The 23,060-nt window shown below is 43.6% G+C and overlaps 1 protein-coding gene across 3 annotated transcripts in view; it reads left to right on the forward strand.

The window, feature by feature from the left end:
- LOC106631301 (deubiquitinase DESI2-like) overlaps positions 1-23,060 on the forward strand; it is a 57,000-nt gene that overhangs the window by 22,793 nt on the left and 11,147 nt on the right. For all 3 annotated transcript variants that reach the window (XM_027808069.2, XM_027808070.2, XM_055717236.1), the window contains 3 exons: positions 13,293-13,365; positions 14,665-14,758; positions 15,775-15,916. In XM_027808069.2, coding sequence (XP_027663870.1) covers positions 13,293-13,365; positions 14,665-14,758; positions 15,775-15,916 — 309 coding nt within the window. The remainder of the gene's footprint in view (positions 1-13,292; positions 13,366-14,664; positions 14,759-15,774; positions 15,917-23,060) is intronic.

The following is a 23,060-nucleotide window of genomic DNA, read 5'->3' on the forward strand; positions in this document are numbered from 1 at the left end:
CTTCTCAGAAGCGTAGAGATAAATATTGATTTTTAATTTGTTTTTTCTTTTTTCAATAGCAAACTAATGTTAATGGCACACAGTCAACTGTCACGGGTACCATGAGGTATTTTTGAACATGTGCCACCAAAGCCAGCATGAAATATAGATTCCTTAGGTGCAAACAGCCCCCACTCTGCTCTTTTCTGATGCTGCTGTTGTTGGCTCACAGGACCAGCACAACTGTTTTTGGCAAGTGAGTGGGAATGAAATGGTGTGAGAATTTACATGCCTGTATGATGTGTCAGCGCTGGACTGGATTTTGGCCTTACGTAGCACTTGCACAGAGAGGAGATCCGGGGAGTGTTACTTTCTTTTTTTGTTTCCTGTGGGGATTTGCTTGTGGGGAGGTGTAACTCCTGGTTATGAGGTGCTATTGCTGCCATTGGGAACCCCAGGGTGAGGTCTATGTCTGTAGACTTCTAGCAGCAAACAATCAAGTGTTGGAAAGGAGAGCAGGCGTCCCCATCTCTGCTGGGGACTGTCACTATCCAAGCATGGAGCCCACCTGTTTTAGCTATAGTGGGGTGCGAAGGTCTTCCTTTTAGCTTACTGATGTTGATGGTGTTAAACACTTCAGCAGAAACAGGAATTTGAAGAAGAATTTGGAGAACCACAGTTTTGAGTTTGAATGTAGTATCATGCTGTTGAAACTTTAGTTTTGACCTGGTCTGAAGTAAAACTGTAGTATGTCCATAGCAGAGCAGGAAATGGGAACCTCTCAAGTCCTTGTTTGACATCCTAGCTATGGGACTATCCTTCATTCGTTTGTCTATGGATGTTTGAATATGCTTCCACCTCCTGTTTAAACCTAAGATTTTTTCTCTGCTTTCTTTTGGGCAGTAATTTTCTTTAAGATCTGTGTGCTTCTCATTTTTTGGGGTGTTTTTTTTTCCCCTACTGAAGATGTCAGCTTTTGTCTGACAAATGTGAGCCTACTAGCCTGCAGATTACTTTGAAGTAGTTTGGTGTCTCCCTTGGGTCTCTGCACAACAGGTTGAAAACAATATGTTATTGTGCTCTGCATTAATGGGATGGAACAAAAGGAACTATTTATTGTATTGCCTGTGGTGTTCTTGGTCTTTGTGTGATATCATAAAGGGTCTTCTTACCTCTTTGTGATGGCTGTAATTACAATGACTTTGTTGTTACCTCAGTCTTCTCCAAGTAGTTATCCATGTAGGAACCAGGCAGAAGTCAAAAGTTGTTTTAACTAGTTTCTTATATTTTGTTGGTATAAAGAGAGTAGATGTCCCTGCCTTGTGTATCTAGCAGGCTGTTGTCCTTGGTGAAAACATTAATGAATTGGGTTACAATGCAAATATGAGTACAGCGTTGCCAATAAGTGGTTTGACTTTTATGGATAGAACTCCTCAGGAACAGTTCAAGCTGAAAAAACTCACAGCTGAAATTTTGAAAAACCTCCTCCATATTTTTCTTCTCTAATTGTGTTTGTCAAACAGGATGCTAGTTTTTCAGTAGGTTGTAGTGTCTTTGGCAAAGTAAGCCACTGTGATATCCACTTTCAGAAAAGGAGCTGTGATGGATCAGCCTCACTACTTCCCACTTCAACAAACCTCATGATAGTCCTATAGGTCACTTCTTTTTGGTGGGCAATATGGAAGTGTTGTTGGATTGTTGACCTTTGAGTCAGGATGTTGAGCTCACCTCTGCTTCCCGTGTCTTCATAGACATAGCACAAGCTACATGCTGGTAGTTTCTTTCCCTACATTTGAAATGAAGAATGTCTTCCTGCTTAACACAAATGTTTTGAGGCTTAGCAATTTAATGCTTGTAAAGTATTTTGAAATCCTAGGAAAACTGCAAAGTGGAGCAGAGTATCAGAATCACCTGACCCAAGACCATAAAAAAACCAAATCCAAACAACCTTTCAGTATATCTTTAAATTTATAGAAGGTATATACCTCAATAGTTGCCTCTTCTGCCATGCACAGGAACAATCATCAGCCTCATGATTTCTAGGGTAGCAATTCCTGAGGTTTACTTTTCCAGGGACAGGCAAAGAGCCAGGTGATGCTGCTGATGAACCTGCTCTCTCTCTCTCCCCTTGCTTTATTTCTTTTTGTTGTTTTGTTGGTTATTTTTTTAATCCTTTCATCTTTACAGAAATTTCTAGCTTTGAGTCAAGCTTGATTCCTAATTCCTTCCACTTGGTAACCATCTCTGAATTTTTCTCCCCATTCCTGTTCTACCTCAGCACAGTATGCCTTCAGGTGGCATCACTTATGAATGTTCCAGCCAAAAAAAAGATGAAAGCAGCCTGCATGCAGCCAATCAAAATTTTCAAGGTCATGTGCCTGACAATAGGGGCTTTATTGTTAGTCTATTACATCCCATTCCTCGGGATGGTCACAGCCTGGCATTTTGGAGGTGATTCTCCCTTGCCCAATGTTGTGGTTTAACCCCAGCCAGCAACCACATAGCTGCTGCTCACTTACTCCCCCTACCCCCGTAGTGGGATGGGGAGGAGAACCAGGAAAAAGGGTAGAACTCATGGGTTGAGATAAAAAAACATTTAGTAATTGAAATAAAATAAAATAATAATGATACTAATAACAAATGTAATGAAAAGGAGAGAGAGGCAGAGAGGAATAAAATCCAAAGGGAAAAAACCCTGAGTGATGCACAATACAATTGCTCACCATCCGCTGACCAACGCCCAGTCCTGAGCAGCAATCTGCCCACCCTGGCCAACCCCTCCTAGTTTATATACTCAGCATGATGTTCTATGGCATAGAATATCCTTTTGCCTCATCTGGGTGAGCTGTCCTGGTGGCGTCCCCTCCCAATTTCTTGTGCCCCTCCAGCCCTCTCATTGGCAGGGTCTAAACAATTGGAAAGACCTTGACTTGTATAAACATCACTCAGCAACAACTGGAAACATCAGTGTGCTGTCAACATTATTCTCATACTAAACCTAAAACGCAGCATTGTACCAGCTACTGAGAAGAAAATTAACTGTATCCCGGCCAAAACTAGGACCACTGACTAGATGTGGTTTGGAGAAAAGACAGACTGACCTTGGCAGATAAGCAAGCCTTGTGGATCACCTGGAAGGTCTGAGTAACTGTCAGAGGATAACTGAGAGAAACACTGTTCAGGGAGAAGAGCAGACACTCCACCCCCTGTTAACAGGATGAGCACAGACTTTTTGTCTTTTTGTCATAAATATTATTTTTCTCTCCCAAAGGCCTTGACAGCTGTGCCTATGAACTGGATCCTGCTGAGCAATACTTTGTTCCTCAATTACTTACGAATGGAGATAGCATAGTGGAGGGTGTTTCACACTACTGTGTTTTGAGCTATGCTATAGCTTGAAAGACATTAGTGTTTTGGATGTTTTCATTAGAAACCCAAGAAGAGTTCCCAAGAAATCTGCCTTAGTGGTCGGGCATTGAGTGTTGGTCCATCTGACCTAGCCAAAAAAGTCTGTATTGGTGTTTGGCCAGGCAGAAACACTCCAAGAGAGAGCAAGCCAATAAGGAAGAATCAGTGTCATATTAGCATTTTGCTACTATGGGAGAGAAATTCAGGAACCTGAGCAAGGATCTAGATGAGCTCTTGGTAGAAAAGTCTTAACTGCCAATGTATCTGATGGCATGGATCTCCCAGTCTCTTCTGCTGAAGCTGTTTGGTTGTCCATACATCACTTTAATGGAGAAGATACACTTGGCAATTAGGGTGTCCATCTTAGATTTGAAAGGCTGAAGTTCAGATCCCTGCTACCAATCTGCCAAAGCAGAGAGACGAACTGTGCTTTTCAGCACTCTGGGGCATGCTACAGCTGTTGGGCAATGAGCCATTCTGTGAGGGCTTGGGGTGCCTGTTGTCTGCAGCCTGGTTTTCTGAACTAAGGCAGTTGCTTTGGCCTGGGCAAGACTGATTTGCAGACTGGAGTGCATTTTCAAAGGATGCGCTAAGTGTCTGTTTTCCCTCTGCAATGCTGGACGTTGGGATAGGGCTGGTCTCTTCTTTGGAGAAAAAGACCTGTAGAGTCCCACAGTAGACGACAAGGATCCTTACCAAGGAGAAGGAGCTGTTAATGTTTCTTGGTCTGAGCAGGGCCTAGCCACAGCATTGCTCCACATCTGAGAAATCATTTAACAGCCCTATTTACCATTACAGTTCTAAGTTACATCTTTCCTGCAAGATGAAGGACAGAGATCCCTGAGGCCATATTGTTGACCCTGCCAGGCATGTCTGGGCCAAGCTAGTTCCAGAGCCAAAGCATCTGCTATCTGCTTCAGATACCTTACACACCAGTTCACCAGGAGGTATTTATCTCCCTGCATTTTTTTTTCAAGTCACCTGAATCCTTTTTGGCAGGAAGCCTGCTTCCTGACATGCCCTGAAGACTGGGCTGAGGGCTCACAATGCAGGTGGGTGTGCAGGGACTGAAATGTGCTCCACTGAGGATGTTAACAGCCTCCTAGACATGAGGAAAACATTTTGGACCATTGAACATTTGTCCTACACAGGCACACTAAGGCCTTCTTGATATTTGGCTTTCAGTAACACAAATGTTTTCTTGTGCTTTCTTACTGCCAGGGAAGTTCTAAACACTTAGCCAAAGTCTCCCTTTTTTTTTTTAAGCGGAGTATGTTACTCTTCCTTCAATCCTTTTGTATCGTTCTTAAAAATTCTCCCATAATTCATGTCAGCCCTTCAAATGTTTGCAAATTTGTCATCTTTAGTCATTGCTTTGCCAAGCTATTAACTCTTCTGAATTAATTCAAAGTCAGTCTCGCCATTTCCCTGATCATTTTGCTGCTGTTCTTTTTGAATATCTCTCAATTTGTCATTATGAATGCATCTAAGGCAAAGGCGTTATCGCTTTACTGAGTTCATAACACACCCAAGTTTCTCAGGCACGTCCCTGAGAAAATACACTTCAGTGTAATCCTGCAAAGGGATGCTTTTTTTTCTGGCTTCATGTACTTGAGATTAAGATTGTGCATGACAGTTGTCAAAACTAAGGAGATACAGCATGAGAAGTGGTATGTAACAGCACAGATAGTCCTTCTGCAGGGCTGCTTATGGGACCATTGTCTGGGACAGGCTTGTGGTGCTGGCACGTGCTGCACCCACCTCCAGCAACTCCCCCTCAGTGATTTCTGTTTGGTGTCCCTAGTCCCACCCTGGCCCCTTCAGCTGACTCCTTCAGGCATGGTCAGGACGGAGATTAAGGGAAGCAGGTGGAAGCTGGAAAAATGGCATATTGCTTCTCATATGGCACACACAATCTACTACAAACACCATGTTGTGTACACAGGCACCCAAGCTGGGCCCTTAGTGTCATGACTGGTGTGACAGACCCTTGGGCTGGTGGATTAACTTCTGCTGGCTTCTGTGTGAACTTGCAAGTATAAGAGAAAGGGATGTTCATTCTGCAGGGACAGAAAGTAGTTGTTCAATTTAGGCAGCTAGTTGCCCTGTCTTTCCATTGGTAAGGCATATTCCCACTCAAGCTCTGAACCACAGGTCGGATGAGATTCACTGTCCCCGGAAGAGTCAATTGTATTTAATGCAGAGCGTGCTGGACCAGCTGTAGATAGCAGTCTACAAATGTGTATGGCTTGGGGCAAAAGATAACATAGTGGTACACTTCCTCCCAGATGTGGCTGCAGGAAGGAAGCTCTGCTCAGGACAGTGCCTGTCATCAGTGCAACCGGGTAGAAAGTAGAACAGTAATGGAGAAAGCAGAAAATTATAAGAGTGTTCAAGTAATACCAGTACATTGAGCCAGGACTTGTAGGATGAAGCTGTAAGTGGAAACACTGAAAGTATCCCATTCTCGCAGCTAAACTTGTTTATGATTTTTAATTAAGAATATCCTGAATACACCCAAAAGTTAACTGCTGAAATGCATAGTTTCCTTTCTGCAGTATGATTAATATTTTTTCTGGCCTGCTATTCTTCCATTAAAATCACATTGCGTCACAACATTGAAGCATAAGTAGATTTCAAACTCTCCCTCAGCATCATCATCAGTTTTTAATTCACACACAGCATTTTAGAAGCCACTGAAATAAGCTCTTTATGCTTCATGATTGCAAAGATTTTAGTGTTGGCTTATGCATCAGGCAATTTAGAAGCATATTATAATGTCTGAAAAGCCATGACAACCTCCAAAGGAATTTATCCTGAAGAGACAGCTAAGGAATGTATTTAGCACAACCTGAGAGGAGAATATTCTTTGCAGAGCAGAACCTGGCTGAAATGTAAGAGCTGCTGAGACAGAGTTGGTGGTTGCTGTCCTACAGGGGCTTGGCCTGCTGTTCCTCTGAAGGACGCAGTTGATCATCTTGCCATGTGTCTCTTCTCTTAGCATTTGTGGGTTTGCATGAGGGAATGAGGAAATATGTTTAGCAGTATGAATTGTAAATTTCAGGTGGTCATTTTCCAGGAAATTCCTGGTCTATTAGAGTATATTAACCTGAAGGGTGAGGAACTGTCCTCTGTAGAAGCTCCTTCCATTCAAAACGCCCCAGAGCAGAGTCAGTTGTATGCCAAGAGGTCATTGTCTCTTTCTTTTTTTCTGGAATGTGACTGCTTCTCAAGATGCTTGTTCTTTGAGCCAGTTGTCCTGTCCCAGTTCAAATCTGAAGTGTCCTAGTCTGGTTCTGAATTGGGGTCCTTGTAGGCCCTGTATCCCTGATTTGTTAGAGCTACGTCAAGCCTTCTGGCTGCACTGAGGCAAGCTGCAGGTTTCTCAGTACTTGGATGCTCTCCTGGAAGAAAACCTGCAGTTCCTCAAGCTTTGATCAGTTCTGCCAGTTGGGTGGTTTGCAAATAGGCCAACGCCCACACTCTGGGAACTGTTTTTCTTGAAAGTTGCAAGTTATTGCCTATTGGAACTGGAGGCTGAGCCTGTTTGTAAACAGAGACTACTACTGCAGTATTTTGTTTCCTTAACACTATCTGGCAATTTAAGTGAAAGTTAGCCAAAAGCCCCTGCTTTAGTCAGGTATGCTAATTGGATTTGGAGTGACTTGATGGGCTTTCACACCCTGGTCCAGTACTTGCAGATCGATAGCTTTTGCCAACAGTGAAGAAGACCTGACATAGGAGATGTTACTCCAGCCAGGAAGAGTCACATTCCCCATGTGCTGGAGTAAGGACCTACCCAGATAGCTTTTCCCAGGCATGAAGTACCAAAGACAGGTCTGTGTTATCACTCCTCAATACACTTAAGCTGCTTTTTTAGTTGCGGGTCTGCCCACGTGCATTTAAATCCTTTCCTGCTTAATCTGTATTCACCGTATATTAGGAAAATAGCATTTTAGGCTTGGTGAATATACAAGCCTTGGACCTCTGGAGAACTGAGTGCAAGAGACAGGTCACATCTAAATGAGCTTGGGTCTCACCCAGTTGCTAAAGAAAACTTGCTAATAGCAGCTGTGCTGTATAATTTCATGTCATCCCACATGATAGTGAGTTTTTATTACTAGAGCTCCAGGCCAGAAGGGGTGAACAGCATAAGGACTGAGACATGTTGGCAGGACTGTGTGTGTACCTCGGGCTGTGGAGCGTAAGTGAGCGCTGCTGCAGCATGACTGACACGGGAAGCCCCCTGTCCCGCATGTCTGTAGTTGAGGTAAGGCTTCCTTCACTCCTGCAAGTATTACTCGGGGAATAAAGTCTGTGATCTGTTTTGAGCTGTATCTCTCCACCTCTGTCACCCCAAGAGTCTGAATCGCCATTTAGAAAAATGTACTGGGTGGAACTGAAACTCCTCTGAAGTTGCTGACTGTATAGCGCTGGGATTTTACTCGCTGGTTTCCTAAAGTGATGTTTTCTAGCTTTCCCCTCTAGTTTTGTCTTTTGTGCTCTCATATTTCACATCTGGATCAACACATCTCCGAAAATGCTGAGCTATTACTTTGATGTTCCCTGGCTGGTCTTCTGCATCAATCTGATGTTGCCTTTTGTGTTGAACTTTAACTTTGCAGAGGATTGTCCTGGTGTTTGAAATATGACCTATCAGTGCATTTATTAGTACGCACACTCTTCTGCATGTTTTCATGAGGCTGCCTAAGTAAGTTGACCCACAGGGGCCAAGCACTGCTAAGCCCAGGACAAAGCCTCTGGGAAAGACTTTACATAGTCTGTAAAGTCAGAGGTGTGAATAAATGCTCCTTGCCAGTCTGACTGCTTTCATGAAGCACACTAGTTAGCAGCTGGAGCCCTGGGTCCTCAAATCCACTTGGATTTGTTGAGCCAAGGGTCTCTTCTGCAGTAAACCAGCTCCTCCATCCTACAGAGAGGAGAATTCTCCGCAAAGGAGAGCTTGCTGTTACAGTGTGTGGCTTGGCCCTCAAAGAGGAAAGGATTAAAACCAAGCCCAAGCCCAAGTGGTAGGGCAGACAGTCTGTTATTTGACTTGTGTTGGCAGCAGAGTTCCATGAAGACAAGCAGAGGGTGAGGTGATTTGGCCATTTCCTTCAGTCCCTTAAGGTGTTCCTTGCTCACCAGCAGTGTCAGAGTATCACCTGTAACTCTCATCCTCCTTTACTTTTTTTTTTCCTTCATCCTAGAATCAAAGCTTTGCCAGTGGATTCACAGGGAAAAGGAAGTAATCTTACTGGATTATAAGCAGATGTGCTTTGAGAGGAGATATGGTTAAGTTAGTTACTGGTTTATCATCTGCACCAATTCTTGGTAAAGGTGTCTTGTTTAAGTAGTGTGTCTTCATACATGGACACCCGAGCAACCACGCTAGGTCAGAGCAAAGCTCTGTCTAGCCTGGTATCCTGGCTCAGATGACAATTTTGTATGATACCTAGTGAAGAGTAGGAGAGCATGGCAAGGTTCTATGACACTGAGTACTCAGAGTTTGCAACTCTTTGCTGAAACCAGATTTATTTAGCAACTCCTGGTGGACTTCTTTTCTGTATGTTCACATAGATCATAAGGAAGGATGGAGTAGTGTCTGTTCAGTAGTGGATGGATCTTGTGGAGTGGAATATCCAGTCTGTACTGGGCTGATAAATGGAATATTGCTTAATGTGTTGGCTGCTCAGAGAAGGCAGTATCTGAGATACTCACAGAGGTGGTCTTGTCTCCAGCCTCTAGGGAGCTGGTTAGTTAAGCTGCTCAGCACAGCGATGCAGGAAAGGTTTTTGTGACATGCCATGGAAAATAATGGTCTGAAGTAGGGAGGTAAAAAGAAAGTGACAGAAATGTCTGTGTTATAGTATGATATTAATTGATGGTAGAAGTTAGTGGTTACACAGATGGGCCTCTTCTGTCTGGAAACCCATGTTTCTGGTAGGAGTTCTCAAAGTCCCAGGATGATATAATTTGCTAGTATCATGCCATCTGCTTCTCCATTCTGGACCTACCGAAAGCCTATCAATGTAATGAAGCTTTTTAGTTTCTTTCCTTTCTGGGATGTTGGAGCATTTTTCACTGTCCCAGTACAACTTTCACTTCTGCTGATTAACACAACTGACTCAAGAGTATCTCCCAGAATCTAAACTATCTTGCCAGATATTCTCTCTCTGAGCCAAAACAACCAGAAAATCAGGGAAGACTTGAACAAAACCTGGAAAATTTCAAATCCTACTTCATCAGGGACCTTCATTAAAAGCTCTTAACTGGTACACTACAAACTGTAAAAGCAAAGAGATTCTTCTCTGGGTTTGAATCTTGAGTCCTGGGCTACCTGCTGCTTTTGCGAAGCAGCTACAGTCTGGCTAGCTTTCCTCCCTGCCTCTCTTCACTTCTGAGTTATTCTGTCTGTGTTGAAGATGGAAATGAGACAGAATGCTCCAAGTCCTTCTGTGTAGGGTTTACAGCACGATTTTGCACGCAGCATGTAATGTAAGCATGAATCACAACTCCCTTTAAGATACTGCTGTATTCTATTCCCTGGCTTTTTCATCTCACTCAGAACAGGCTGCAGATTTTTGTTTTCAATCTAAGCAATATCCAATTTACTCTAGAGATGGGTATTTGCTGACTGTTTCTGCTGTTCAGAATTGCAACCTCCTTGGAAAACAAGGCCAGTTTGTGCATGTGTGTACAAACCTGGTTTCAAATCTGGCTTGGATTCTCTCTTCCAACTTAGCGAGTGACTGACATGTTCACTTTAGCATAGCTGCCTCCTGAGACAAGCCATGGGCTGTGCCAAAGTGCCGTGAGGCGTTCACTGCATGTTCAGTCACATACCCGAGGCAGATTCTGCAGCACCCTGGAGACAGGGGTGAGATGAGGACAGTAGCAGCCATGATTCAGAGCTGCTTTGCTTTTTGGTCTTGATAATACATCATATCAACATCGTATCAGTAGAACCAAGATGCAGATAACACCCTTGTGTTATTGAAGTTATCTGAAAGAAAGTACTAAACCAGTACAGCTGCTGTTCATTTCAAATTCAGGTATGGCTGAGGTTGTTGCAGCTTAGTCCATAATAGTTCACTAAAGGAATCCATACTGAAAAATACACCATTTAAATACAGAAATCTCCACGTGATGGTCATAATCCTACAACACGTGGTATCAGCCAGAGAAACACCTTTGCTTCTCTCTCCTTTCTCTTTGGTGGAGTCTCCTCATCACCTGTGTTTTCAGAGCTGTCCTGCAGCCTGGCTCCTGGCGTTGAGCAGGGTGGGTTTTGGGGGCTGTGGCTCCGTGCTGGGAACAAGAGTGGTTGGTGGACAGGGAAGGCTCGTGAACTGACAGTGCTCTGCATATATGAGGTGATCAGGTCTCAGTGCCTTACTTTTAACGTGTTAATCAAGGAGAAGGTTTTGGTTTTTCCTGCTTGTTTGTTTATTTGTTGTCTGGATCCAACATAAACTTTAAAATGGAAGAAAAAGCCATAGCTGCAAGCAGCTTTCAGTTTACTGTCATGTTTGAAATACAAAGCCTGATGCAGACCCGTCTCTGCAGATAGCCCTAACTTTGATAACTGGAAAGAGCATTTCTAATTTAAAAAGTCTCCCTTCTCTATCTGCTAGTTACTCCTCCAAGCAAAGCAGCTGGCATGACCTGGGCATCTTGTGCTTGTATTGTTGCTGTGAGACAATAGCTCAGCCTAAGGGAAGAAGACAACCTACTTACCATGTCCTCTGGGAGTTGTTACAATGGGTCTCTGCAAACCAGCGTTTCTGTGAAGCTTACTGAGGCTGAGGAGTTAACCCATGAGATCTGGGAGATCAAGAACTGAACTGAGGGCTGTGTGTCTATGGGAGACAGGCTTCATTCTCCTTAGCAGATGTGACTGGTGTCATATGGGCTTCTGTATGCAGCCTCCACCTCTGTATCCTCTTCCCCAGTCAGAGCAGGGATGTTCCTGCCGCAGAGGACAGGGCAACAGAGAACTGTGGAGAGGGGCAGCAGAAGGCAAAGGCACATTGTGTCCCTAAATACCAGGCATGGTGTTCAGCAGAGGGTTCACTGCTAATGTGCTGTCTCAGCTGGCAGAGGTTCAGAGCTACCTGACCTAGCTCCAGTTCAGTGCTCTGACGTATCCTAAAAACAAGAGTTTGCATAATTCAAGTGAAGAGTTAAATGGAGGGTTATACAAGGTCTGAAGAGAGCAGTGGGCAGGGGTCCAGCTGAGGTCAAGTGGTTTGCTGCCCTCCTGCAGTAATACATTGTTTGTGATAACAAACCTCACAAAGAACAAGAAGCATCGCAGCATTTTCTGGAGGGAAAGGGAACTGCTGTACTGCCAGAGGCGAGCATTTTTGGGGATATGGTTTGAGGTATTAAGACTGGCCATACATTAAGGCAGGATCGGGACTGCACTTTTTGTATCAAAGCTATTGTGTTTTTCCACAGTAGCACTGGTCTTACGGAAAGCATTTCCAGGTAATTTACAGAGCTACTGCAGTCATCAAAAATACATAAGCAAGCAGTGCGAGGAAAGTAGATGGATTATGCCAGACCTCTGGTTACCTGACAGCAGAGCCGTTCTTACACCATGGCAGCACAGCGATGCCAGACACCAGGGAAGGTGCAGCTTATTCTGGCTCCGCCAGAACCAGCTACCAGACCAAAAAGAGAAATTTAGCTGAATGAAGCTACCATGTCCTTGTTCAGGGGCAAGGGAACAATGCTCGGTTTCCTTGCAGTGCTTGATTAAAATGCGAGTTTAGTTGCTCTGAGTTATTAGAGCTGCATCTTTACTGCACAGTAGCTGTAGGCAAACTGTAAATATACCAGGCATGGGCAGTTTCCACTCAGTGCCTGAAAGCATCATTTCTGTAGCAGCACAGCTCCGCAGCTAACCTAATAAATACTGGTGCTGAGCAGGGCTAATTATCTCCAGTGCAGTGCTGCCCTAGCATGGCTGTACGGCTTCCCGCTCCAGAATTAGCTTAGCTGGGGCTTGTTTGGGTGTCTGCACTGCCCTTCACGGTATGGTGGAAACAGGCCCTGAGCAGCGCTTGGTGGAGGAACATTGCATGCATGCACCAGACTGCAGTATTACTCTGCTCTTAATGTAATTGGGGAAGTGCTGGACTCCAGAGCAATGAAGTCACTTAATAGCTCTTCTTGAAAATTTGGTTTTGACTTTGGTGAAGTTGTGATCGCCTTGGACCTGATTTTGGAGCAGCAAGCCCTTGTCTCTTCTGAGAACAGTGCTTTATAGTATATGATGCCTCTGAGAAAAATATTGACTTGCATGCACTGTGTTTCTTTTGTTTTTTTCCCTATAAAGCAGTTACCAGTGTCGTACAGATAATTACCAATCATGCTTGTCTGACCTACAGAGGGAACGGACCTCTGTGTCTATGATCTCATTGCCTAAAACCAGCTTAATAAAAGGTAGATGGGAGGTGATGTAAAAAGGTGTGTGGAAAATGTTTGGGGATTCTCTAACTCAAGATTTTGAAGATCAGATAAGACAAGTGAATTGGTAAAACTGGCTCAGTGTCAGCTATTTAAGTGAAAGGATAGATAATCACACATCCTGTAGCAGCTGGGTTTATGCAGGTTCAGGTCCAGTTACGTCTTTATACACGTTTTAATGCCTTACGTGGAAAGGATCAGATGAGAATTTTTTGGAGACTTAATCCCAGCCAGCCATAATAAACACAGTGCCCACTTCTGTTGATCTGTAAGGAGTCTTGATTTGTTTGTTTCAAAATAATTTCAAAATCACTCTTCTCTTTAAGAGAAGTTGCCCTGAGAATGGAAGATGGGGGATATACCCCAGACCAAGATCGTGTATTTCTTTTCCACTAATGCTTCCAACTGTGGCTTTTCTCTTACTGTAGTATTGGATAAATGAATACACCTCCACCTTGGGGATTGGTGTCTTCCACTCTGGCATCGAGATCTACGGCAGAGGTATGAAGTATTTCCTTTTCACTACCTGCAGAACATGAGGACAACTGTATGGCTAGTTTGACACAGAAAAGCACCTTATACTTACAGCCTTTGGCAAAGAATATTTTGAGGAATGAAAAACTCATCCAGTTCTTTTTCCATAGTCCATTGTGGAGTCCATCAGGAGCTTGTGCAGTTCTGTCATGAATCATGTATTTTCAGCCTGTAACTGCAGGCTCTATAGCTTGTGCATGTGTGTGGCAGGAATGGCACACAGGAGGGACCAAGCGATGCTGGAAAGCCATTCTGCAGTGAAGAAGGGGGGGAGAACATGGGAGAAATGGCAGAGGGGGAAGAGAGGCAGATCAGTGGTTGTTTTGAGACCTGCATATGCACCTGCTAATTCCCTGTCAGGGTAAATCTGTTTTGCAGTAAAATGTCTATGCTCTGGAAGTCTTCAAATCTGGATTTCCAGATCTTGGAAACTGTTCTTTTGAAACAGCAGAGTTACAAGGAAAAGAAAATGTCATGTAAGACTTCTGAAATGGTCTGAATGGGGTTCAAGCTGATTAGAGCACCCATTGCAAAAGTTGCAGTCAAGGGATCTAGGAACAACAGCTGTAGCACAGTGAAGGACAGACTAGCATCACAGACTTCCCATTTCCTTCTTCAGCATTAAATGGGAATGACTCAAGCTATTCACTCATGGTATTTTTAGCCAGTGCCATGCAGTACAAAACACCTGAGGTGCCATGTTCCACCTTGAGCACAGAAGCTTTCACAGGCTGTGCGAGATGGCCTCTATGTCACTGTGAGGTCCATGGGCTGTGTGACATGGAGGGACCTCCTGGCTGGACCTGCGAGCTGAGGCAGCGGAGTTCAATCAGCTCAGCTCTCTGCAAAGAATTCCCATTCGCTGCCTGTAAATCCCTCTGGAAGAAGATTTGATTTCTCCCTACTCTAGAAAGGACTTTTTCCAGCTCAGTACCACCACTGACAACCTCTCATAATTTATCTAGATGCCTCCACCACAGAATTTTCCACTGAGAGGAAGCCACCTGGATGGGCACAGAGACAGACTCAAGAGTTTTCCTGGTGCTGTGGGAAAGCAGTAGTGTTAGCATGGAGGGAAATTGCGAGGGCATCCTCAGGCTGATAGGTAACTGGACAGAGAAAACAGCTTTCAGCATCTGGCTGAAACAGATTTTGGCAATAGCCCAGCCCCTGGTGCTGATGCTGAGCCATGCAGACAGCTGCCATGGAGTTCTTCCTGACATTGCATTCATTCGATTACTCACAGTCTGTTTCTTTCCTTGTCAGAGTTTGCCTATGGAGGGCATCCCTACCCTTTCAGTGGGATTTTCGAGATCACACCTGGCAGTGCGGTAGAACTTGGAGAGACCTTTAAATTCAAGTAAGGGCACTTTTCTATATGTTCCCCTCTGCCCCAGGTGGCCATCGGTGCAGGGGGAGCAAGGAAACAAAAGTCCCCTGGTCCCCCTTTCCCTCTCCTCATAAGAACCTGCCCTGCAGCCTTTAGATGATCCCAGTTCAAAGGCAGCCCTGCAGGGATTTTAGAGCTGGGTAAAACAGCGTGTATACCTAACAGGGAACAGTGCTGAACTGTGTTTGGCAGGGCTTAAAAGCATGCTTACAAATGAGTGCAGTTCTCTTTTCCCATCCTCTTTGTTTTCTGTGCTCCTAGTTCCACCTGTCAGCAAGAATGGGAGTAACTGTGTGTTGCACAGAGGGAAAAATAAAACCAAGTCTTCTGATGAGTATCACCTACTTGTGAATACTGCACAGGGTACCAGAAGTAGTCTCCTGTGTTTATCGCTACGCTGCCACAGGGCACAGACCAGCCGTTAAAGGAGTCTGAGCGGATGCTGCATTAATGTGGTGTTCAAGGTGCTTAGACTGTGGGGCTGTGGGTCAAGGAACTGCCCATGGCAGGTGGGGCTCGACCTCCCCAGGCTGCCAGTTTATGTTGAAGGTTGTTGGAGACCTTTAGAAGAATGAGTGCTGCTGAGTTAAGACTGGGAGAAGTAATAGGCTTCTGCATAAAGTTTTCTGTCTGCTCCTTCCTGGCCCACACCATGGAAACCCTCTCAATCATGAAAAAAAATATCTCTGTCCTACTGGAAATTTCTGTCATGGGATGATGGGCAGAGTGAGAGCAGAGAATTCCCTGGTGGTGAGCAGGAAGCTCTTGGGGCTGTTGCCAGTGCTGTAACATGCTTTGTGGATAAGCTCTGGAGATATTACTGTGTCATTTTGTTAGGAGAGTTTCTGATAGCCCCAGATATGCATGTCCATATTTTAAGTGTGTCCTTCTTGCCAATGTCTGATCATTTCCTTCTCCCTGGGTATGTATCACTCTCTTCACTGTATCTTTCCATGTTTCCTGTTCTGTGTTTTGCTTTTAACTAGAGAATCCATTGCCTTGGGCACCACAGACTTCACAGAAGAGGACGTGGATAAGATTATGGAAGAACTGGGCAAGGAGTACAAAGGAAATGCGTACCACCTGATGCACAAGAATTGTAATCACTTCTCTGCTGCTCTGGCTGAGGTGGGCACAGCTACCTTTTTATTTTTTAATTTTTCTTCTGCTTCTAATCTGTAGTAGCACTCACAGAAAGGGAACTGGGGTCAGCACAGCCTGCCTGTCCAAAGCCCATAGTCAAATCTCCTGTCTCTGCCCTTGCTGTTTTTGGAAGCCCTTTGCCATTGAAAGGGATGGGATCAGGAGGTGGAGATGCAGCAGGTTTATCGCACATTTGGTCTAAACTGTGTGGGAAATTAGGAGTGCCTGCATTTTGGTTCACTGAATAGGCACTGAGCAGGAATTGGAAGGACAGACCTGGCTAGCATGCAAATGTGCATCATTTTAAAAATAACAAACACAAATAACCTCACATGATCTGCAAAGGAATAAAAATGGCTTACCAGTGTTTTGCAAACAAAAATTTGCAGTATTTGTGAAGTGGGTGCCCCTTTTCCTTATTTAATGTGCACCATCCAAAACCCATTAAAAAAAAGTATTGATTTTCTCATAGATATATTTGGTTCTTATTAATTTTCATGTTCACAAACCCACTGTGAATTGTAACAGAGCTGTTATTTATCTTCAGAAGGAACTGAAGCACAGAGAAGTGCACACATTTATTCCAACTATCTGCTAATTTGGGATATTTGATTTTTGATTCCTGAATACCTGATTATTTCTGGGGGAAGCTTCCTGCCTCCTCACTCCTCAGACAAGATGTTTAAAGTGTGTTTTGGTTAAGGTGGGATTATTCAGCCCCTGTGTAAATCTGAATTCTGTAAATCTGATCTTGACCCAGTGCCAGAAAAAGACAAGAAAAGCACAAAATGGAAGTGACCGATAAAAAGTTTCTGTGCTTTCCATAGGTGTTTTATGGCAAACATGAGGAGACAATATAATTCTTCACAATAGAGTTCAACTGCTTTAACATTAGACTTTCTCTTTCTGGAGTCCTCATCCTCATTCATTACACATCTCTCACCTTTCTTCTTCACGTGGGGCAAGAGTCCTATGCCAATAACCTTTTTTACCACAAGTATCCATTTATCCCCCAAAAGGCCCATCACAGATCCCGAGTGAGATGAGATTCTGCAGAAAAAATACTGTATGATTTTGTAAGAAAATCCCCAGTGAATCCAAGATCCAGCAATTCATTTACAAGGGACCTGCTTAGGCTCTTAGCAAAACCAGTTCTCTCTTGGTTTTATCCTTGCTAATTATAGAAAGAGAAAATGACTGAGTTCTTTCTGTAAATGTTGGCAAACAAGGAAAGGAATTGTATTGGTACAAACAGAGAATGAAGTTTCAAACAGTACAGTGATCAAATCAATGTTAGCCATACTACTGTTCTGGAGTCAAATAATCAAACTACTACAACAGAAAACGGGAACTTTAAAAGTTATGAAGGAAACCAAGGAGAAAGCTGTGTGATCATTAGCAAAAGCTAAAAAAACCCAAACCCCCTTTACCTGCAGCAGTGAAATAAGGCCATTGCTTATTTATTATGTACTTTGATATGTAAAATTTGTCTCATGTCCAAGACAAGCTCAAAGCCATCCTTCCTTGATTCTGCTGCTACACATTAGTGAACCTCTCACTGCCCCTTCCTTGTCCAACCTGCCAAACACAAGTCAAATAAGAGATCTTAATAAACTAGATCATTTTAAATTTTGCGTTCAACATGCCTTCAGTGAACATCTTTACCAGAGTGGAATTTAGGTTTAAGTTTTCCAGCAAGAACTTTCTTGGTGGATTCTGTGTGCTCATTCACTGCCCCATAACCTGTCCTGATAATAAAACAAAAGCCTAAATGGCTAGTTCTGACACTTCTGCTCCCAGGAGCAGAATTTATGCAGGATTTAGGTCAGTCTAAGTAAATCCTTCGTAGGCAAGCAGCTCTTCACACGTGCCTGGGTTTATCACCCCTCTCTAAATTATTACAAATGCATCACCAGAGGATGTGGTGCTTCAGCCCAAGGAGCAGAAGGCCCTGGATGGTCTCTAGCATCAAGTTACAGCAAATGGGAGCTGAAATTCATACAGAAATAGCTGATGACACTAAGCAAAAGTCCTAGCGATTCAACATACCTCAGTCAGCAACATAAGAAATGCACGTGGCTGCCTTATGACAGATTTCTCCATCCTTTCAGGTAAACAGAGTAATTTGGCAATCACTGTGTTTCAGAGCTGGGTGAGAAGTAGCACAGTTTATCTTGGGACACTTCTAACCTCTTGGAGGAAAGACTAATTGAAATCTGCTGAGACAAAACCTGCTTGAACTGAAAGCAATGAAAGGTTCTATTCTCATTTCCGAACATCTGAATGCTTGCTTAACTTTACAGCCTTAGTGGGTTTTGTTTTTCCTTTCCTGCTGTAGTTCCCATTAAAACAAGACAAACCAAACATCACCACATTAGGAAGCTCCAGGCCTTACCATATAGAGCTATAAGATGCAGCCTTATAGTTGCAGAACGTGTGGGCTACGTGATGAGTGGCTCTCAAGACTGTGTAGGTATGGCTCACCGTAAAGGGCAGAAAACAGAACTGATATTTGTGCCCTAAACCCAATTCTGAGATGAGTCAGTTTAGTGTTTGTATTGCCCTTTCCTTCAGACTCTTCATCTGTGAAGCAGCAATAATAATAATTAACATCTATTTATGCATAGCTGTGTTATTTGGCAGTTAAAGTCAGGAAACTGGATAAAGTATTCAAAGAATTAGAAGAAAAGATGTAGACATTTTCTTTAACAGAATGAAACTGCTTACTGGAACTGGGATTTAACTCCAGCCACGCAAAAAGCAGCCAAGGATTTTGAGTGAGTATAAATTCTCCATCTCTGTTGCTGTAGCCCAGCTGAAAGGTGATGCTATCAGTACCACAATGCCTTTTCACCGCAGAGGGGCATCAGGGTGGAGCGTAATTTTTAGCATGAAAGATGGAATGCCCAGCTTTGCTCCCTACAGCCCTTTAGACCTTTCTGCTTATGGGCATAAGCAGTTGTGGTGAGTTCAGGAGATGGTTGTTCTGAGCCTCCTGGGTAGAGCCAGGCAAGCTCTGTGCCTAAGTATCCACTTTTGTGTGCCGAGTTATTTGCTTCCTTCAAAAAGGGTTCTGAAATCTTATAGTGACAGCTTTTTTATCTGCCAAGGCTAATTAGCTGATTTATGTCTTGTATTGTTTCTGTATCAGCAAGCTAGAGCTCTATAGCTCTGTGGCAATGTACAAGTTAATGTGTCTACACAAGTCTGTCTGGCAGGCCTTGAAATCTGGCTGTACAGCCATGTGTAGCTGCATTTGACTGCCTTAATTTCTTCATCTGGCTGTGGGCTTGCTAATTAGTATCCATACAGATGTTGCCCTGGTGGCTGGGCCATGGGTTGGGAGGATACCATCTGGTCATACAGACTGAGGGCAGATGCAGCCACGTGTCCTGCTGGCTGAGGTCGTGATTCTGCAGAGGGAATGGGAAGGAGGTACAATGGCTGGTTCTCCCTCCCAGGTCAGCTTTCTCAGGATCACACTGTGAGATGACGGCTGCATGTCCATTGCTAGGACCTGTAAGCCACGTTTCCCATCCACAGAAGTTCTGCTGAAGCCACAGGAGTCGGGCTGTATCTTCAAATTTTTGTTTTCTTGCCCTTCACTAGTGTTTTCTCAGCAAATAGAACGTCCATTCTGAAATCTTCTGTCTACATCCGTTTACGAATGATTTTTCTGTCAGATTCCTGTTTAATACTATGATGCCTCAGGTCCCACCATGGTAAATGGTAACTTACCTTTAACAGTTCTATGCAGGCTGGCTGCTAATGGTTAGGGGCACACCCAGCCCCTACGTTCATGACTCTGCTATTTGGCCATGCATCTTGAAAAATCTTTAGACTGTAGCGAGTCCGGTACAGGCAGATAAGTTCTACTTAACCACCTATCTACTTAACAATCTATCTACCTCTAGAAAAACTCACTTTGCAGTGCGATTGCAGCCTAATTGCTTGCTGCTGTGGCATTGACCCTCTCCCTACAATGCCATGCATCTCTTCTGAGCCTTGTGATCTTCCTGCCCACATTCACTTGTAAGCTGCAAGGGGCTTTGTTACTCCCTCATTGGCACTTAGATCTCAATTTTCCTTACTCCACACTGCAGACTGCCAAGCATATTCATACTTGCTCGAGACTTAGATCTCTCCCCGCTTTGCTAGTTCCCTCTGGACTTCTAATGAGCAGCTACTGGATCAAAGAGGCATGGCTGTGTCTACTCACAAAGCAGCTCCTGTGGAAAGAAAACAGATAATGCCCCGGTTTCAGCAGCAGCGGTTCAGACTTTATCTTCTCCAATGCCATTTCATGGCAGCCTTCTCAGTAAGTGATTCAGTGAACATGCTGCATGATCAGGAGTCTTTTCCTGTGGATTTCCTGAGAAATTCTTCTTCAGCAGGGAACTTTGGGTTATTTAAGAAGTGAAGAACTACCAGAGAGCAAAAGTCTCTGCCTAATAAGTGCCGCATACCATCTTAATTAGTTTTGAAGGAAGTTCTGATGTGAAGCTGGGCAGAATTTCCTAGTGGAGAGTCATGACAAAGAAATCAGATGCACTCCCTGTGCATGTGCCCAGCTTCAATTTAAGGTTGCTGGTACACACACCACTTCTTAATACCCCTTTGCCTTTACCCTCACCATCTATGTTGGTGTGGGAAGGTGAGGGAGCTTGCTCTAAGCAGTGAAAATCTAGTTAGGGTTGCCTCAGCAACTCTGAATCCTGCAACGTGGTCCCACAACATCTGCATTTACAAACCACTTAAGCAAATTTTTTCTGGGTTAAAATGAAGAAGTTCATCAAACTGGGATTAGCAATTTGCCTACCAGAAGCTTATTCCTTTCATGTTGCTTATGTTGACAGTCCCCCAAATCAAGGAGTATCAGGACCATGCTCTCTGAATAAACTGTCCAGGAGGATGTGCAATCCTTTTGGGGGACTTATGCCTGCAATTTCTGCAAAGAAAAATCAGTCAGGCCATTGTTGCGACGGAGGGAAGACACAGTCACTCAATATGAGTGATCAGCAGACTTCGTTTATTGTACCTTACAGTCACCTTTTATGCCTTCTTATAATTAGCTCATACATATTACAAACGTTAAGCTCATTATTGGTTAGTTGCCTAAATACCAAGCCCGCCCCTAGTTTCTCTTCTGTAGTTTTCTGTTCCCACCTGCAACATTCTTTTCCCACCAAAATCTTCCTGTTATTGTGTAACAAGGACAGCCAAAGACAGTGTATTTTGCTTTACTTCAGATAAGCTGAGAGCGATGCGCATTTTTGTCCAGCCAGCTGGACTATGTCTATGTGACCCTTTTCAGCTAGCCAGTTATCCACAATGCCATCAGCAGCAGATCCCAAACTTCCCATCCTGTTCTGAGCTTATGTGCCTTTCTGTGTGTCGGTACTCCAGGTGGGTAATGCTGCTGGCAAACAGCAGGGATTCTAGCATTCCAATGAGATTATGCATGCATGGGGAATTCAGTTAGGACCATGTCAATATTGGGTAAAGCCCTTCTGTTTGATCATCTGTTGTTAAGTCACTATGTTCCTAACAATCCCCCATGTATACTTACAGCAATACGTTCAAATGGCCCTTCAAGGAATTGCAAAATATTTATGTTCTTTATGAGTTGTCCTGGCTGATAAAAGAGGCTGTTTAAACTCTGCCAGATGGGAAAAATACTGGCTTTTGAATATTAGAAAAACCTTTTAAAACAAAAAGAAAAGCTAAAATAATTAATCCTTTCCATAATGCCATTTATCGAATTTCCTGGTTTTTCAGAACAATGAGAAGTGAAATAGCAAAAGGACAAAAGTTACAAACTGCTGTAAAGCAGACACAAAGGAAGAGCAATACATTTCTGGTTCCAGGAAAAAGCCAAACTTAAAGTCATTCCTGGGCTCTAAGTTCTCCTACAAGGACCCGCAGGTTTGAGGTCCCAATGATGCCACTGCTTTGCAGGAGCACTCGTCACTGCAGCAGCGGGCCACAAGGAAATGTGCCATGAGACGCCAAGAAAGACATGCAGTTACATGCTTCACTGCCAAGACTGTTCTTTGGACATAGATAAAGGTAGCTGAATGTAGATACAGGGAATTGTGAAACTGCTGTCACAGGGCTTTTTTCAATGCAAGAGCATAGCTCATGGTTGCCCTGCAAGTCTGCAATACAATTTGGACTTGTGGAAGGCAGATAATAGGCAAGGCAAAAGCATACTTGGCACAGCTTGTACCCCTAAATACACATGAAGGTGAAATATTGACTGCCAGGGCTTCAAGTACAGGCATATAAGAATATGAGCCCTACGGATGGTGAGGTGTATGGTGAGTGTACAGCATCTGAGGACAGCTTCTTTAGAGAAGATAGCGATAGCTAGAGGATCAGAAGGAGAATAAAGGTTTTCTGCTTCAAGGTTCTTCTCCAATCTGGTGATATTCCTGTGTTGAGTGTAAGGACCAAACTATGTCGCTGCAGCTTAAAGACACTGAAAAAGCTTTTGCTGCTTAGCCCATTCACAAACAGAAGATGACTCACTCCACTTCCCACCAGCAATTTTCCATGCTTCTGAAGTTTCCTGTCTAAGATAAGCTATGGAGCTCTGTTCTTACCAGAGTGATGACAGTTGCTACAGTATGTCTCAGGAAAGGGCAAACCAGCATGGGAAGAGAGAAAAACACCTTTGAATCAGCACCAGAAATGGAAGATAAGTGGAATGACTCAAGGGAATCATTCCTTCTCCTTTCGTTAATGTGATTACTGCCAAGCAACTGGAATGATCCCTATTTAAGGAAACTCTTCAGCACCTTGCTATAGGGCATATGACACATAATTATCAAAGAGGTGTGGCTTCTGAGCACCAGGGAAGATCTTTTATTCCCCAGTAGCCTTACCAGTGGTGGAATCGCAGTAAAGTTAGTGGGTCTTATGGGCCCTTTTGTTAAGATATGAAGTTGATGCTCATCATAATTAGGAAATTAATTGAGAAGCATTGATCTGATTAACCTTAAAAATTGTTGATGTTGGAACTTTACCTGAGGACAGCTGTGACAGAAGATTTTATTTTTTTATCATGTATTTCCTCCCTCCTCTTGAAAGGGAAATGATTTCTTTCTGATTTGTATGTGTAATTTAA

Source organism: Falco cherrug, chromosome 7, assembly GCF_023634085.1.
Source record: "Falco cherrug isolate bFalChe1 chromosome 7, bFalChe1.pri, whole genome shotgun sequence".
In the NCBI taxonomy this organism is placed as follows: domain Eukaryota; kingdom Metazoa; phylum Chordata; class Aves; order Falconiformes; family Falconidae; genus Falco; species Falco cherrug.